Genomic DNA, 17,782 nt, shown 5'->3' with positions numbered 1-17,782 from the left:
ACAGTTTCCGACACGTGAAGTTTGATCAATAACAGAGAGCTGTCGTCTGTATGATCGAATATGTTCCACAGAAGCTCGGAGGCTGTTGATTTATAACAGAACTGAACAGGCTGTGGATTAAATAAACTGAATGTTCTTGTATTATTGCTCTTTGGAGAACGTAACGTTCCGTTCGGCCCTTTGGGACGGCCGGCGGACCAGAAGTACTTCTGGTTCGAGCGAGGAGTGAGAAGAAATGAGATGCACCCCTGAACACCTGCCTGACTCCTGCTGGAGGACGAGGCAGGTACGCAGGTACGCAGGTACGCAGGTACGCAGGCAGGCAGGCCGTCCAATCATTTCATTCAGGCTTTTCAAGACGCAGTGATGATGTCAGCATGTTTTATTACTGTAGAGAATCACAGCAGGAACAGAGAACTGATGACATCACAGCTCTGTATGACAGGAGCCCCGACCACCAAAACAAACACCCCCCCACAGCTTCAATAAAAAGCACCAATCACTGCTGACTACACGGTCATGTGACCCCTCTGCCGACACACTGCAGGCTGCCTCCACCCAAGGCATTCTGGGAAACAAAGTTCCTGATTCATGTTTTCTACCCTGAACTGAGTCTGTGAGGTTAATGACACGTGACAAGCTCCACCAATGACACGCTTCGGATTAGAGACGGTCGAGGTCAGACAGACTCAAACAGCCCATAGACCTCGATTCTAACTGCAACCAGCTCAGTCCTCATCACTCATTTCTCTGGTTCTTAAACCACCGAGGCTTCAGTTTGAAAACTGTCACACTCTGAGCACATGCAAACCATCATCATCATCAACAGGAATTGGCTTTGTTGTGATGAAGAGCTGAAGGATTACAAGCAGCCGCCATCACTGATGTCAGCAGCCTGCAGTGTGAACAGGAAGTAGATCTGCGTAGTTCAGCAGTTTGACAGAAAAACAAGAAGAAAACATCAGATCCACCGAGCGGGCGGAAGTGAAATCATAAAAGCAAGGTGGTTAAAATAAGCTCATTAAAATAAAGGCTAGTTTATAGTTTCTACTTCAGCTCAGCCGCCACACACGTAACCCCCTCTCCTGCTGCCAGGATCACGTGATGAAATGCATTCTGGGATTTTTTCCTCTTTAACACATCAAATGAGGAAAATCAAGTTGATGTCTTCAAATGTCTCCTTTCGTCCAATCAAAAGTCCAAAACCCAAACGATTGATTTTCTGTCAGTCAAAGCTCAAAATTAAGTTCTAATCAGGGGAAAATGATTAAAAATAAGCTCAACTGTCGTCATGACGACAGCGATGTGGTTTCCTCAAGTTTAAGAATGAACGTCCATCAGCGGTTTGGAGACGCCACTAAAGTGTATTGATCCTGATTGGAGGAGAGCGGCAGGCAGCGGCTCAGCGTGGTGATGTCACAGGAAGAAGGCGGCTGCGATGGTTAGATTGTTGTGATTGTGTGCGCTGATCAGCGATAAAGTGACTGCCACAGGAGAGAGGAAGAAACCATCCATCATCATCATCATCATCATCGTGGTCACATCTGGAAGGAAACAGACTCAGAGTTACAGAGTTTCTAAACTGTCATCCCATCATTCTCCTTCTTTCTAGAGAGTCCCTCGAACGCAGCACAGAGCTCCATGCTAACAACACGTGGACAGACACACGTGCTGCTACGCTAACATTAGCATAGTATCCATCTGCTGAAGTACACGTCAAATTAAAGAGGAACGTCTGGCCCCTGGACCGCTAACGGCCCACGAGACGGTGTGAACCAGTCACTCAGGGACACAAGCGCACACACACGAACACACGAACACACGAACAACCCGTCTGAGTCAGTTTGTGAGGACGAGCTCACAGTGACGACGAAGGTCAAACTGAAGGGTCATCTCAGCTACAAACATGCTAACCTGGACGAGCTGCAGGACGAACGCTCCTGGATAAAGTTAAAGCTCTTCAGTGGAGTTTCATGCTCGACAAGCAGCTTCCACAGACCACATGCTGTTCTGCAGGCATGTTTGTGCTGAACGAGCTAACAGAAGCTAAGAAGCTAAGACCTCCTTCAGAAGGAGGATCAGTGAAGGAGCCTCGTTGCTGCTGTGGAGCTGTGAGCAGCAGACAAAGTCAAACTGTTCCAGAGTCAGTTTGTCTGGAATAATTCATAGAGATGAAGGAGAAGCTGACACTCTCACACAGAGCTACTGCTAGCGTTAGCATTAGCAAGCCTGAAACAATAGTGATGTACTGTAACCGCTGTTGGTCAATGAGTCAGTCGTTACTTCAGATCTTCTGTCAGTGATGTTGGTTTGTATAAAGTTTTGATTTGAACTCACCTGTTCAGGAGCCTTATGCAGCCATTTTTCTTTGTCCCCGCCCACCGTCATGCAGGAGAACAGGTCACAGACAGTGGGCAGCGCCAGGCGCTCCTAAGCACACGAGACAGGAAGTAAACAGACATGAAAAAGGAAATTAACAGTCGGGAAACAGGAAACAGTCGGTCTGTACTGGCATGTTTTGGTGTGTACTAGTCTGAACTGGTGTAGACCGGTCTGCACCGGTGTAGACTGGTCTGTACTGGTGTGGACTGGTCTCGTGGTCCTGTTACCTGAGCCTGACTCCTCTTCTTCAGCAGCCATTTGTCCTCTTCTGCTGCTGGACGGGGCTGACCTCCTGACCCCGGAGCAGAGGGGGACGTCTGTCCCGGAAGCACCCAGAGCTCTGGGTCCAGAGGGCACTGGAATGGAGAGGAGGAGGAGGAGGAGGAGGAAAGCTTGAACTGGGAGCTCTGCTCCTCCCTGCTGGCCTTCTCCTTCCCAGGAGCCACCCAGCTAGAGAGGGAGGTCAGAGCCTGCAGAGGAGTCCTGCAGGAAGAGGAGCAGGAGGAGGTGTTGGTGGGGTGGAGCCAGGCCTCCAGGATGGCCTGAACCTGAGGAGAAAAAGACATTTCCTGTCACAGAACGCAAAGAAGTCAATAACGACCTGAAAGAAACATGACTTGACGCTGAAGGTGAAGTTCAGTCTGTTTTCCTTTAAGGAAACGATGCTGATCGCGTGAACCCACCCACAAGATTAAAAAACTCACCTTCTGTTCCTGCTCCCTCAGGTGCAGGGTGGGCGGGGCGTTCTTGGCTGTGGGCAGGGCGTTCTTTGCAGCGGGCGGGGCGTTTTTGGCTGTGGGCGGGGCTACAGGGACTCCGTTCTTGTCTCGTCCGTCCTGTTTGAGCAGCCAGAGGCTCAGGGCTTCTTTCCCACAGTTCTCGTCACAGACGCAGTCCGAGTAGGTGGAGCAGACCTCGTTGGCCCTGCAGGTCTGCTGCACCGGCACCACCTGCTGCAGCCACGCCTCTAGGGCTGTCACCGGGGCGATCGGGGAGACGGGGCCGGAGGCGGGTGGGGTCTTCAGGCACTTGAGCTGGCCCAGGTTCTCAATCTCCACGGCCTTGGTGGTCTGGCAGCAGGAGGAACAGTCGGCAGGGGGGCGGCTCGACCCCACCAGCCAATCGGCGGAGGACCAGCTGTCCCCGAACGGCTTCAGTACCTGCCGCCACCGCTCGGCATCTGACATGGTCTCCATGGCAACAGTGGGCGGGGTGATGAGCCAGTCGCTCAGCTCCTCCTCCTCAGGTGAGAGGGTGAACTCTGATTCGTCAATCTTCTCGATGGAGAAGGAGGAGCTGCAGCTGCTGTTGGTCCTCTCCCTGCTGACGGGGGTCTGATCCTGGAGGAGCCACGCCTCCAGGTCCCTGAGCTGACCCCAGGCCTGCAGGAAGTCCACCGAGTTCAGGGCGGGACAGGAAGTCTGACACAAACGAACATGACGTCACTCCGATGTGATCAACACAGACAACATGGAGGTTTTCTACGGAGCAAATTACAATGTGACAACAACCCCAGTTTCCATTTCCTGTCTGTGACATCACAGGTCAGCTGATGTTTTCTATATTTCCAGTGAAAAATGAAACATGTTACTGTGGCTGATCATCAGCATGAAGCTAAAGGCCTGAAAGCTGAAACGTCCTGATTGAGACCTTTTCTCCTACGTTTCATTTGATGTCAATTAGCTAAAATGCAGACGGTGAATCAGCCAATGAAACGCTGAGCTCAGCAGGTCAGCTGGACATTCAGAACTGAGTCTCCAGGTCTGTCCAGGAAACCTTCCAGGAGCTATTAGCAAATTACTTTACTACTTTTATTACTTTATCTGAGCTTTTCATTCATTCCAACGAGACATTTTAAGACGTCACATCGTCTCACCTTGCTCTCCTTGTGTGTCACGAGCCAATCCTGAGGGTTCTTGCTGGACTGGTAACCAATAGGAGAGCTGCTCGCTGGAGGAGTTCCCAGCAGCCAATCGTCCAGAGCTCCCGCCTCCTTCTAGAGACACAGATTCAGAGAGCGTTGGACAGTGAACGTTACACTGAGGGTGAAGGTCAAACTAACAGACATCAGAGCCAATGAAAACCGTTACGATCCAGCGCCCACAAACTAGCTGCACTTCACTGCTAATGTTAGCATAGCATGGTCAGTGTAGCTACAGACTGGAGCTGCTGTCTTAATGTTGAGGTGAATCAGATGGATTTTTACATCAGAAGGTTGGGGCAGCAGTTTGTTAAAGTGTGATGTAATAAATGTGTCGTTCTTCATGCTCTCCACAGACTGCACTTACCTGTGTGTTCATCTGGCCGCCGTGGTGGGCGGGGCTCTGAGAGGACGCCGCCTCCACAAGCTGCAAATAGAAAACAGCTGATCAGCATCACGTCGTCAGACACAAGGCTGCCTGTGTGTGCGTCTGTGTGTGCGTGCGTCTGTGTGTGCGTGCGTGTGCGTCTGTGTGTGCGTGCCTGTGTGTTTGTGTGTCTGTGTGTGCGTGCGTCTGTGTGTGCGTGCGTGTGCGTCTGTGTGTGTGTGTGTGTCTGTGTGTGCGTGCGTCTGTGTGTGCGTGCGTGTGCGTCTGTGTGTGTGTGTGTGTCTGTGTGTGCGTGCGTCTGTGTGTGTGTGTCTGTGTGTGTGTGTGTCTGTGTGCGTCTGTGTGTGTGTGTGTGTCTGTGTGTGCGTGCGTCTGTGTGTGCGTGTGTGTGCGTCTGTGTCTGTGTGTGTGTGTGTCTGTGTGTGTGTGCGTCTGTGTGTGTGTGCGTGCGTCTGTGTGTGTGTGTGTGCGTCTGTGTGTGTGCGTCTGTGTGTGCGTGCGTCTGTGTGTCTGTGTGTGCGTGCGTCTGTGTGTGTGTGCGTGCGTCTGTGTGTGTGTGCGTGCGTCTGTGTGTTTGTGTGTCTGTGTGTGTGCGTCTGTGTGTTTGTGTGTCTGTGTGTGTGTGTGTCTGTGTGTGTGCGTCTGTGTGTGTGTGCGTCTGTGTGTGTGTGCGTCTGTGTGTTTGTGTGTCTGTGTGTGTGCGTCTGTGTGTGTTACCTGAGCAGTGATGCTACCAAACGAGGTGATGGCCTGCCTCAGGGAGCGAGTGTCGGCGTGGAAACTCATCTCAGGTGTTTCCTCCGGGGTCAGACTGAGAGAGGACAACCTGCACACACAGGAGGAGAAAACAAACACACCCGTCAGTTACAACACACTCACCTTCCTCCTCCTCCTCTTCCTCAGCACCACAGGAAGCCCTGCCCTGGACTTCCTTTAGCTTTCACATTAGTTTGATCTAAACAGAAACTGGCTGCACAGACTCTTCAGTCCCTGTGTCGTCTCCTCTGTCAGCGTTTTCTGTTGAGTCTTCACAGCTGAAATCATTTCACTGACCAGCTGATGGACAGCCGTTTGATCATAAACTAGTCCTTATCAATCAACACTCCTTCCATCCTCCAGAGTCAGCGTCTCTGTTTTATCTGTGATCTCTGAAGAAACTTTGCTTTAAGAAATGAAGAAGAGTGTAGATGTGTGTGTGTGTGTATGTGTGCGCGTGTGTGTATGTATGTGTGTGTGTGTGTGTGTATGTGTGTGTGTGTATGTGTGTGTGTGTAGTTACTTCTCCATGCAGCTGGTCAGCTGGTTGCTCAGATCGTTGCTGCTGTTTGAGTTCTGCAGCTGATGGCTGATCACATCAAACTGACCTCGGAGCTGAAACACACAGACGGTCAGTCGGTCAACAGACGAGTGAACGGAGGATTGTTGTTCACACTGAAGTGTGTCTGTAGTCGCAGGTTTCAAACCTACTGACTGGTTAGATTCACCATCTTATTGACTCGTCTCCTGATTTAAATCATCATGTTGTGTTTGTTGCTCATGACGTTTAACAGCTCCGTCTCAGACGTTTGGTGTCAGTGCTGAAGCTCAGGCATCATGTCAACACCACTGGGCAGTGACCAGTACAACCAGTAAAGAGTGAGTACTCACCCAGTGCAGCTGGTGCAGCTGCTGCTGCAGAGTTTCAGTCTTGAGTTGTTCCAGCAGCTCGATCTGACCGAGAAGCCAAACCTCTCTGCAGCGCAGCGCCTCCTGCTGACGACTCACACAGCTCTGCAGCTCCGCACGCACCTGAGACACAGAGACACATACAGGTGAGACAGACAGGTGGGAGTCAAAGACAGATACAGGTGAGACGGACAGGTGGGAGTCAAAGACACATACAGGTGAGACAGACAGGTGGGAGTCAAAGACAGATACAGGTGAGACAGACAGGTGGGAGTCAAAGACACATACAGGTGAGACGGACAGGTGGGAGTCAAAGACAGATACAGGTGAGACAGACAGGTGGGAGTCAAAGACAGATACAGGTGAGACGGACAGGTGGGAGTCAAAGACAGATACAGGTGAGACAGACAGGTGGGAGTCAAAGACAGATACAGGTGTGCACACACACAGTCGGCCTTACCTGAAGCTTCAGAGGAGGAACAGACAGAAGGAGCTAAGTTCACTAGACTGGAACACAGAGAAATGAACTTCTCTCTCTCTCCAGGCTTTTATATGCTGACTCCACCAGCCCCACCTCCACACACACACACACACACACACACACACACACACACACACACACACACACACACACACACACGATGGGTCATTGAGCCTGGGTTACCACAGCAACCGCAGGTTCAGGGCCAAACAATGAAATGACCTCAGGCTTTTCTCAGATCAACCACACACACACACACACACACACACACACACACACACACACACACACACACACACACACAAGCTAACGCGTTTTTCTTATCAGCTGACTCAGCATGTTGATGTGAAGGTGGGGGTCCAGAGCATCCATCACAGACTTTACTGCACTTCCTCCCTACATCTGACAGACAGACAGACAGAGAGAGAGACAGACAGACAGACAGACAGGCAGACAGACAGGCAGACAGGCAGACAGACAGGCAGACAGGCAGGCAGACAGGCAGGCAGACAGGCAGGCAGGCAGACAGGCAGGCAGACAGACCTCTCTGGTGTTTTCCCTCAGCTGTTGCTCAGCCTTCATCACGCTGTCGATGGCGTCCTCCAGCTGATCCTGGGCCTGCCGGCACTGCTTCAGCCCGCCCGCTGCCGCCTCCAACGCCGGCATCCTGAACAGGAAGCAGTTAACAGGAAGCAGGCAGGACACGGCGTCAAAATAAAACAGGTCAAACAGGTTTGAGCAGCAGTTTACTGAGGAAGAGGAGCGAGCGATGCCGATCAGCTGCTGCCTGAAGGTCTACTGATTCACCAGAACTTCAGCTGCCGGCTCACAACGACACGACGAGTCCAAAACCTCTGATGTCTCCTCAAATAAAGGAAGTGTTCATGTCGTCACTTCAACACTGATGAAACAAACTCTCTGTTTTCTTCAGCTCCTTCCTCGCTCCTCGCTCCTCTGCCTCACCTCATTTACATGAACAGTGACAGTGTTCACAGCAGGTCTCAGGTCAGCTCTGGTAAAAACACACAGCTTCATATTCATGTCTGCACAAACTGGCCTCTGACTCCATGTGAGCGAGGTCACAAGATGTTTCTTAGGTTTAATATTTCATTTATAATGTGTGAGTGTTTATCAGGTCAAAGACTCTCAAACAACGTCTGAATTATTAAAACACAGAAACTTTTCACTCACATTTAAACTGTTTCTACTATCAAAGCATGTAAGACAACAACTTCCACATCAGTGAACAGCTGATCTGCGAAACGTCATAACACAGCAAACGATGTCGTCACGGTTTGAGTCCAAAGAACAGAGAGACCGACGGCGGGCGGACCGACGGCGGACAGACCGATGGCGGACAGACCGATGGCGGACAGACCGACGGTGGACGGGCCCGACGGCAGCAGACGGCCTGAAACCACCAGTCGCCTGAAGGCTTCAGTCGCCTGAAGGCTTCAGTCCTGGTTCGAGGTCTTCGGGTTAAAAACAGGATGAAAACATGAGAGCAGCTGTTCAGACTGACCTCACAGGTGAGTCAGCTGTGTGCGACAGGTGAGTCCTGACTGAAGGAGGATTTACTGCAGCTCAGATCTGATCTTTGGTTTCTATCCTTCTGTTCACTCTGGACTGACTGCAGATCAGCGTTTCCTTCAGCTGTTCTGTGGTCAGAGCCTCAGCTGACATTCACGGTGGTCGACAGAGCTGCATTGAGCTCATTGGTCAGAGGGCTGCTGACTCACCTGGATCCACTGGAATTAAACCAGTCAAACCACTGAACTATTTTCAGATACAGCTGGACAACAGCTGTCAGGAGCACAGAGCGACCTGGAACACACCTGCAGGGACGGCGGAACACCGACGGACATGAGTTTCTGGTAAACGGGCGTCAGGCTACGGAAAGCAGAACCAACCAGACCTGACACCCGAAGTGAAGAAACAGTACGAACAGTACTTCTCTCTTTTTCCTTCTGTGACCTTTAATTTTGAAATGTACTCCAGCCAATCACATGACCCAGGTGAGGTCATCAACATATCTGGATGCATCTGTTGTCATAGCAACTGCTGCTTCCACATAAAACTGATTAAACGTATTCAACTGTCGGTCACATGACTCTTGTTTTTGTTTGTTTGGTGGTGGCAGGGTGGGGGGTGGTGGTGGTGGCGGCAGGGTGGGGGGGCGTGGCCTCAGGGCGCGGCACCGCCTCAGTATCAGCTGCTAGCAGTCAGCTGGCAGCGGCTGATAAGAAGAACACGGTGAGCGTGCTGCCATCCAGAGCTCAGTGTTTACAGGCGGACCTCAGACAACAGGTCTGGGACTCTCTGACCCTCCAGAGTCCACTTCACTCTGGTTAATTTTTGACAACATTCATGTTTGTCTTTATTCAGCTGTCCTCCGCTCACAAACACCGAGTCATTCAGATCAACACAAACTCAGCCACAAGTCCGACTTCTCGTTTATTTGAACAAAGCGTAAAGCTGCCAGGAGCCCAAACACGAAGCCCGGGTGACGATAGACAGTCCAACGGTCCAAAACACAAAGACATTCAGTTTATTATCCACATCTGAAGCTTCAAACACAAAACTAGTGCAACTAATCAATCAATAAAATGATCAATCTGAAGTATTAAACAGTTCAGGTTGTTAAAAATAGACGGACACACACATACAGCCAGAGTGTGAGAAATTAGTGTAATGACATGAGAGATGTGTGTAAACCACTGAACACAGAACATTTTAATAAAGTGTCAAAGCTCCACATCAGATAAAAGCTGATCAGTGTGTTCAGGGATCAATACACTCCAGGTGGGTTAACCTGTCTGTCAACATGACTCTGTATCGATTATGTGTCAGAAATATCTGTACCGCCGAGTGTGTTGAAGTTATTAAAGAGATCAGTGACAGATGACTTAAATGAGCCTGGATGTGAAGATCTGAGTGAATCAACACACTCGACTAACGAGTCCAGAGAACGACTAGAGAACGACTAGAGAACGACTATTAAACAAGTTGTTATCTCCGACATCACGTTTTATCACATTCACTGATGTCTGCTGACGAGAGAAACTTTCCTCTCACTACACAGTCATCTGCCCACTACTTTGAATTAATTAGTAAAGTAATTAATTCATCTTTTGGCCTACAGTCAACATCATCGTCACTGTCGAACCACGTGTCCAATAACTCACCTGCACAGGTGCACACACTCCTGCTCCCCCCCACTGTGCTTTTTCAATATTAACTTTAATCTGGAGGAAAGTAGCCATGTACTTGTACTGTATTCATCCCTGTTATGAGTTTATTTAAAGTTAGTTACAGGTTTACTTCACTCTGAACACATTAAAGCTTCTGGAATAATGAGGAAAACATCGTTTCCTGCCTAACTGGACTGACAACCGCTGCAGCACATCTGGCTGTACCGTGCCTTTACTTTGAAGGGTTTACTTAGAAAGAAGTAATTCTACATCATGGTCTTAACACGTTTACTACAGTGAAGGGTCGGAGTACTTCCTCCAGCACGGAACATCTTAATGTGGCCTAATAATTAACGTTTATTGTCTTTTTACTGGATAATTTCCTGCCTCTCTGCTGCCTCTCTGATCATCAATAACGTTGATCGGCGGCCATGAGGAAGCTATGATGAAGAGGGAGGCTGGCTGTTGTCGTACCTCATGTCGGTGACTCAGGGATCAAAAACCCACAAAAGATCCAGAAACCGCGACGCGCCCTGAGCTGGAGTTCCGCCGACGACGGTGGGATAAACGCGGCTATTGTTCGGTGTTCGTCTTCTCGGTCGGAGCTCAACAAAATGAGGAAACGATGGTTGGGGAGTCCGCCATCACTGTTTGCAGTCCGGCACGTACACACAGTCACACCGGGGGGAGGGCGGAGCGGCGGGGGCGGCAGCTGAATATTCACAGTCTGCTACAAACAGCCGCATGTCATCGATTAGTGATTAACTAAGACGTGACGGAGGCCGGTGTACACAGCTGATAACTCGCTTTCACCCGCAGTAATCGTGACATGCATTCGTCTCACTTTAGCTCGCCAAACTCCGTAGAAAAAAATGGAAGTTTAGTGTTTGTCCGGGTTGTTTGATGTTGTGCACAGCTGGAAGAACAACTGTTCCCCTTCTCTGAATCTTACAGGTCTCATTAGTAAACTCGGCCTACAGAAAGTTCACCCAGCAGTTCTTTATTTTGATAAAATATCTGCTTTTATAATCACTCACTCACTCCTCCGCTCGGAGGTTTACTGGCAGGAGGCCGTGAACGACAGCGGAACCACATCTAACAGCGGACATCGTGTTACAGGTGAAATTGATGGCCGATGTACGAGTATGCCGAATTACAGTCTGTATCCTAGTACTGCCTAAAATAACTACAAACTAACGTTACACCTAGTAAAACCTCACCGATGAGAGGGGGACTGAACATTTAGAGGTCTTTTTGGAGCGAGTTTGGTTTTGAAACAAGAGAACTTAAGCAGCGGGTGAAAATCAATATACAACTTTATTACAACCGAGGATGATTCTGAGCCTTTTAAAGAACCAAAAACACTTAAATATCACCGTCTGTTGGCCTTACCAACTGGAGGTCATAGTATTTTTTAGCTAAGGTAAAGTTAACTGTGTCAGATATGCACATCGCATTATCGACTTTGGCTATGGACAAAAATGTTTTTGACATCGGTCAACACTAGCCATGCTTATTGTTGGAACTGACGTTAAAATCAGCAACAATTTTTCCTCAAGCTGAGAGGATACCTGCTTCGTAGCTGTCAGAGTTAGCAGCTAACGTTAGCTTATGTGGATAAGAGAAAGCCTTTCCGTCAGGTCAGCTGAGCTAGCCGAGCTGCGCTAACTCACGCTAGCTGATATGTTCGATGTGAAAAGAGCAGTTTTGTGAGCCGCAGACTGTTGAACTCACCGTGTGCCTTTGCTGAGGACTCTCAACTTCGATGTCATAAATAATCCAAGTTTGTTCTTTGAGACGTAAAACAGAAAAAGAGCTCTGTTAAAGCCGGTGTTTTCCACCAGCTGGTACTCAAAGTCACGATCACGTCAAGGAATAAAAAATACACATGCAGGGGCGGAGAAGTGTCGCGAGAACTGAGAGCAACATTCCGTTCGAGTCAGACGGAGAGCACTGCCTCCTGCTGGCCATACCTGGTAACTGCAGCCTGTTTCTTATGGACTTCCTACAAGAAAGGAGAACTGAGAGAAAAGATGGATGGAGACAGAATCAACTCCAAGTAGTATCTGTGGATGAGGAGAGCTACAAAATCAAATGAAGATAAAGCAGAAATAACAGTTAAGACTAGATTATAGCTCTAATAATAAACAGACGAAGGGAAACAAGGGAGAAGAGAAACTCGAGAAACATTTCCAGAGATGAAATGAGAAGAGCTATAGCAAAAGGTGTGTCCCAGATGTTATGTTAAATGTTAGATAAACATTTAGGAGTTCAGACAGAAATCAAGAAGAAGGGGAAGAGGGAAGATTACTCACCAGTTGGAAAGATGTAATTAATATACCTATAATAAAACCACAACAGGACCCTGCATGTCCAACAAACTACTGATCAACTGCACTTTCTTCACATGCTGGAAAATCATAGAAAGGATTAGAGAGAGATGCTTTATAGAGATGATTGGTTTAGAAATTTGTTTAGAGACAGAAACTAGAAAAGTCCAAATGAATGCAGCGTTCTTTCATAGAGAGAAAGAATATAATGTGGTGTGAAAAGAGGGATTACTGATTAAGATAAAATGGGAATAATGAACTTTAAATTGGATCAAAAAGCAGTCCAAGTGGAGACAGACGAGATGCTGTTATGGACACGTCAGAAGCAACTGATGGCCGACTACTGGATCAACACAAGGGGGCGTGGAGACAACCATCCGGCAAAAAGGGTGCTGCGGGTGTGCTGCGGGTGTGCTGCGGGTGTGCTGCAGGTGTGCTGGGAGAAGGACGGACCACACAAAGACAGTTTCAGCTGGACTGAAGATGAAGTCACAAAAGATGAGGAGCATGTGGTGCTGCTGTTTTATGGTCAGTTCGACCCGCCTGGATATTAGAAAACCCCCGTGTTGCTCTGGAAACGCTCAGAATGAAGCACAGTCATAAGAATGCTGATGTGAGCAGTGAATACTACAGTTACAGTGACCGGAGTATAAAGACAGTATTCACATTTTTACAGATGGATCAAAGGATCCTTAAACAGCTGCAACAGGGTCTGAGTCATCATGAGGGATTTAATTAGAGAACATCAGACTTTTTCAATCTATCGGCGTTAGAGTGGAGTGAACGGGTTACCTGCAGTCAGTTATGAATTTGTAGTGATTCAGTAAACAAGCATCAAATCAGGCTCAGACAGACGTCATCAGGATCTGCTGAATGAAATCTGAGTGCTGACTCACGAATAGAGGGACGGGAAACGTTTGAGATTCATGTGGGTCTCTGATTCATGTGAGCAGATTAACTGATGAAAGAAGCAGTCAAAGAAGGAAATGATTGACGTCAATATTAAATGACGAGAATCAGAGGAGAAAAGCAGAACATTTACAATCAGTCCAAAACAGAGGGAGGAAAGAGACAGTCACACCGAGCAGGCTGACAATCAGCCTCAGCGAGCAGGACGACGGGACTGGACAGGCTCCTCTGGGGGGCGCTACAGTATCTCCCCTTAAAATGGATAAAGATGGAGGATAAAACCAAAGGGTGGCAGTAACGCAACATCGTGGATGCCAGCTGCCGTAAAACCTCGAAGCAGAAGAAGAAGAAGAGGAGGAGGAGGAGGAGGAGGAGGAGGAGGAGGAGGAGGAGGAGGAGGAGGAGGAGGAGGAGGAGAAAAAATGAAGAAGAAGAAGAAATTTTCGGGCACCAGTCTGGGTGACGTCATCACGTTCACTGCGTGAGACCGGGCAGGCGGAGTCAGGGCGGAGAGACGATGCGTGTTATGTAGATGTTAGAGACCAAAACATCGAAATTTGAGTTGTTTCGGTGGAGATTAAAGTCTGTCAGCGTGCTGGGAGAACATTCACACCCCCACCCACCCGGGACAAACACGGTAAACTACCAGCTGAACGGCCGCTGCGTGGAAAATGTCTGTGGGCTCCGGGAACAGAAACACGAACACGGAACCGTGGGGAAGCTTCGATGACAACCTCATCCAGGTGAGCTAACATGCTAACTAACCAGCTAACTACCCTCCCAACCAGAGAACTAGTTTACCAGCGAAGCCGAGCTAACAGGCTAGATAAAATGCTAACAGGCTAGCTAACCTGTCAGACGTGTCGAGTAGCATAGCTGAGATAACTGATCAAACTGACCAATCACAACGTGGCTAACGCTACTTATTCTGTAAAAGTACAGCAGTATTCTCAGTGTCGTGCAGTAAAAGTACAGCAGTATTCTCAGTGGCGTGCAGTAAAAGTACAGCAGTATTCTCAGTGTTGTGCAGTAAAAGTACAGCAGTATTCTCAGAGTCGTGCAGTAAAAGTACAGCAGTATTCTCAGTGTCGTGCAGTAAAAGTACAGCAGTATTCTCAGTGTCGTGCAGTAAAAGTACAGCAGTATTCTCAGTGGCGTGCAGTAAAAGTACAGCAGTATTCTCAGTGTCGTGCAGTAAAAGTACAGCAGTATTCTCAGTGTCCCCTTACCCGTGTTTCCTGTGCTGCGTTCAGGGCGGCGGCTCGGCCGTCATCGACATGGAGAACATGGACGACACGTCGGGCTCCAGCTTCGAGGACATGGGAGAGATGCACCAAAGGATGAAGGAGGAGGAAGAGGTGGCTGCCGAGGCCGCCGCCACTGAGGACGACAACGCAGAGGACGGAGAATTTCTGGGCATGAAGGGGTTAAAGGGCCAGCTGGGTCGACAGGTGGCCGATGAGGTGAGTCCAGAGGTTCTGTTTCCTGTCGGCAACACTGAGATGGTTTCAGGTTTGAGTAGTTTCCTCCCATCGCAGGTGACCGACACCCAGTCCTGTACCTGAACACATCCTGTGAAAACACACACACTGAAGCTGCTGCTAACATGCTAATGTGCTGCGTAGACAGGCTGGTACAGGTAGAGATGCTCCACACCTGCACACAGTCGACTGAGGAAATGTCTCGCTGAACGTTCCCATGGAAACTCTGAGAGGCTGATGTGTGTCAGGAGTCACAGCTGGTGTTTTCCTCCTTTGATTGGTGGATCAGTGTCACCAATAACCCGTGTGGTGTGTTCAGGTGTGGCAGGCGGGGAAGCGTCAGGCCTCCAGAGCCTTCAACCTGTACGCCAACATCGACATCCTGAGGCCGTACTTTGACGTGGAGCCGGTGCAGGTCCGCAGCAGGTAGGGCTTTCCGCTTCCTGTTTCCTGTCAGCGTTTTCCTGCTCAGTCTGATGCTAACTGCTGCTAACTGTCTCCTCTCAGGCTGATTGAGTCCATGATACCTGTCCGCATGATCAACTTCCCCCAGGTACACGCTGCTATTTCCTGTCTCTTCTCAAGTTCAACGTGACACACCTGGAGACAGAAACGTGTCGGTATTCTAAAGCTCTGATCCAGGATCAGAATGAGTTGTTCCATGAAGCATGTCGGATCGGTTTGATCACTCTCAGTTACCATGGTAACAGAACCCTCCAGACTCACCTGGGTTGTGGTTGAATGGGATGTTCCTCACTGAGTGAAATGACCTGAAGTGTCTGAGCAGCTGTTTGAACTCTGTTAAAGTTTCAGTGCTTTTCTTTTTATCTCCTGCAGCGAGGAAACACTGGAGGAAAGGAAAGGAGACAGTGTCATCCCATAATTCATAGCAGCAGCAACATTTAAAGTGACGCATCATTCGGCCGCTCGTGAAAACAAACCATCAACATGTCACATGATACAGCCGAACGACCTCAGAGCATGAGTCCACAATTCAGAGTGTTCATGAGTTCTGGTTCTGAAGCTGGTTCATGCACAGACTCATCAGCAGCACCTGTAGAGTACACAAACACACTGAGGGTCAGGGTCAGGGTCAGGATCAGGATCAGGATCGGGGTCAGGGTCAGGGTCAGGATCAGGATCAGGATCGGGGTCAGGATCAGGGTCCGGATCAGGGTCAGGATCAGGATCGGGGTCAGGATCAGGGTCCGGATCAGGGTCAGGGTCAGGATCAGGGTCAGGATCAGGATCAGGATCAGGCAGAGTCCTCTGACAGTTTGTACTTCCTGTGTGTAGAAGATAGCAGGTGAGCTGTACGGTCCTCTGATGCTGGTCTTCACTCTGGTGGCGATTCTGCTACACGGCATGAAGACGTCAGGAACCGTCATCGTAAGAAAACACACACACACACACACTCACACGGCAGTAACATCAAAGGATATGGATGTTTCGTGTTTTCAGGTGTATCAGTGTGTGTGTGTGTGTGTGTGTGTGTGTGTGTGTGTGTTACAGAGGGAGGGGACTCTGATGGGAACAGCTATAGGAACATGTTTTGGTTACTGGCTCGGTGTTTCCTCCTTCGTCTACTTCCTGGCGTACCTGGTCAACGCTCAGATCACCATGCTGCAGATGCTCTCCCTGCTGGTCAGTGACAATACTGCAACCACAGTACACACACAGAATACTCACAGTACATACACAGTACACACATAGTACAGACAGTGTACACAGTAGCAGTACACCAGGGGCTGTTTAGGTTTTTGGAACTGTTCCCAGTAAGCTTTGCAGGATGTAACAGGAAATATGAATTATGGTTTCCATGGAGTTAGCTGTGGGCTACATCCAGAGCTTTGTATTATTAATAGTCTGCTGATTTAGCTGTTAGCAGCCCCTGTTAGCAGCTCCTGTTGGCAGCTCCTGTTGGCAGCTCCTGTTAGCAGCTCCTGTTAGCAGCTCCTGTTAGCAGCCCCTGTTAGCAGCTCCTGTTAGCAGCTCCTGTTAGCAGCCCCTGTTAGCAGTGTAATCAAGGATGTACAGTCAACTGTCACTGGATCACTGTGATTCTGAAGAAAACTTCAAAACATGAAGATTCTCATTCCTGAGTGGAATTAAATCAGTGAGTGACATCACTTCCTGTGTCCTGTCCTCAGGGTTACGGTCTGTTTGGTCACTGTGTCGTCCTCCTCATCACCTACAACATCCACTTCCACTTCCTGTTCTACGTCCTGTGGCTGCTACTCGGAGGACTGTCCACTCTGCGCATGGTGAGCACCACATTTCCCATCATCCCCTGCTCTCCCCCAGCTGTGAACTCACCTGGTTTGTTAGATTGGGGGGGGGGGGTTGCAAACAGCAAATGAGAACAATAAATTACAACTGAAGAAAAATAATTAATTAATTCAAATTAAAATAATAAAAAAAGGTGTCCTACCATTATTATTATTGGTATCGTGTGCCGTCCTCTGTCAGGTTGCGGCTCTGCTGTCTCGGACGGTCGGTAAGACTCCTCGTCTCCTCCTCTGTGGGACAGTGTCTCTCCTCCACATGCTCTTCCTGCTCTACCTCCACTTCGCCTACCACAAGATCGTAGAAGGTGAGGATCATTATCCACCATTTACTGAGGTCATGTGACTGAGTGCCGCTGCCGTCAGAGTGACTCTTCTGTCTCTGGTTTCAGGACTGCTGGACTCTCTGGAAGGACCCAACATGGCTCCCATGCAGCGGGTGGCCAGAGACGTGCCTGAAGTGAGGCTGAACGCCACACTGAGGGGCCTGAGGGCCCGCTGAGGGCCCCGCATACAGAAACATCTCTTCCTGTCAGAAGCTTCGTGTTAAAGTTGATTCATTTTCTTGCTTTTGTCCATGTTTGAACATTTTTACTCAGTCTGTGCTGTTTAGTTTCATGTTTTGATTTTATGTTCATGTTCAGACTATTTATAGTTTCTGTACAGAGACTCAAATAAACTTTATTAACTCAGTGTATGAACTGTTTTTTCATGCGTTTAAACCTGAATCCCTCTGCCTGGACTGTCAG

General features: G+C 49.0%; 2 protein-coding genes across 5 annotated transcripts; one reads left to right on the top strand and one right to left on the bottom strand.

Moving 5' to 3' along the window:
• Positions 1–367: 367 nt before the first annotated feature.
• ncoa4 (nuclear receptor coactivator 4) lies at positions 368–11,904 on the bottom strand. Of its 4 annotated transcripts, none has more exons than XM_041946938.1 (11): positions 11,763–11,904; positions 7,381–7,504; positions 6,339–6,479; positions 5,971–6,062; positions 5,409–5,517; positions 4,671–4,730; positions 4,259–4,378; positions 3,087–3,803; positions 2,610–2,930; positions 2,338–2,430; positions 368–1,544 (listed from the first exon to the last, which is right to left on the bottom strand). In XM_041946938.1, the coding sequence occupies exons 1-11, from the start codon at positions 11,798–11,800 to the stop codon at positions 1,539–1,541; spliced, it is 1,821 nt and encodes a 606-aa protein (XP_041802872.1). In that variant the 5' UTR covers positions 11,801–11,904; the 3' UTR covers positions 368–1,538. The 4 variants fall into 4 exon arrangements, with proteins under 4 accessions (XP_041802872.1, XP_041802873.1, XP_041802874.1 ...); XM_041946939.1 differs by having other exon boundaries at positions 4,259–4,375; XM_041946940.1 differs by lacking the exon at positions 11,763–11,904 and adding an exon at positions 10,503–10,718.
• A 1,842-nt stretch (positions 11,905–13,746) lies between these two features.
• On the top strand, positions 13,747–17,726 carry yipf3 (Yip1 domain family, member 3). Its single transcript, XM_041946961.1, has 9 exons — positions 13,747–14,010; positions 14,521–14,730; positions 15,068–15,174; positions 15,256–15,301; positions 16,045–16,137; positions 16,261–16,392; positions 16,899–17,012; positions 17,218–17,341; positions 17,426–17,726. The coding sequence occupies exons 1-9, from the start codon at positions 13,939–13,941 to the stop codon at positions 17,533–17,535; spliced, it is 1,008 nt and encodes a 335-aa protein (XP_041802895.1). The 5' UTR covers positions 13,747–13,938; the 3' UTR covers positions 17,536–17,726.
• Positions 17,727–17,782: the final 56 nt, after the last annotated feature.

Source organism: Chelmon rostratus, chromosome 11, assembly GCF_017976325.1.
Source record: "Chelmon rostratus isolate fCheRos1 chromosome 11, fCheRos1.pri, whole genome shotgun sequence".
NCBI lineage: Eukaryota > Metazoa > Chordata > Actinopteri > Chaetodontiformes > Chaetodontidae > Chelmon > Chelmon rostratus.
Note: the sequence above shows the minus strand (reverse complement) of the source record. Positions and strands in the feature narration are given on the sequence as shown.

Excerpts from the sequence above, each read along its gene's own strand:
- yipf3 (XM_041946961.1), top strand. The coding sequence starts at position 13,939 with ATGTCTGTGGGCTCCGGGAACAGAAACACGAACACGGAACCGTGGGGA. Across the intron at positions 15,175-15,255 it reads CCGGTGCAGGTCCGCAGCAG|GCTGATTGAGTCCATGATAC; the intron begins GTAGGGCTTTCC and ends GTCTCCTCTCAG. Across the intron at positions 16,138-16,260 it reads AGACGTCAGGAACCGTCATC|AGGGAGGGGACTCTGATGGG; the intron begins GTAAGAAAACAC and ends TGTGTGTTACAG.
- ncoa4 (XM_041946938.1), bottom strand. The coding sequence starts at position 11,800 with ATGACATCGAAGTTGAGAGTCCTCAGCAAAGGCACACG. Across the intron at positions 7,505-11,762 it reads GTCCTCAGCAAAGGCACACG|GATGCCGGCGTTGGAGGCGG; the intron begins GTGAGTTCAACA and ends CTTCCTGTTCAG. Across the intron at positions 3,804-4,258 it reads TGACACACAAGGAGAGCAAG|ACTTCCTGTCCCGCCCTGAA; the intron begins GTGAGACGATGT and ends CGTTTGTGTCAG.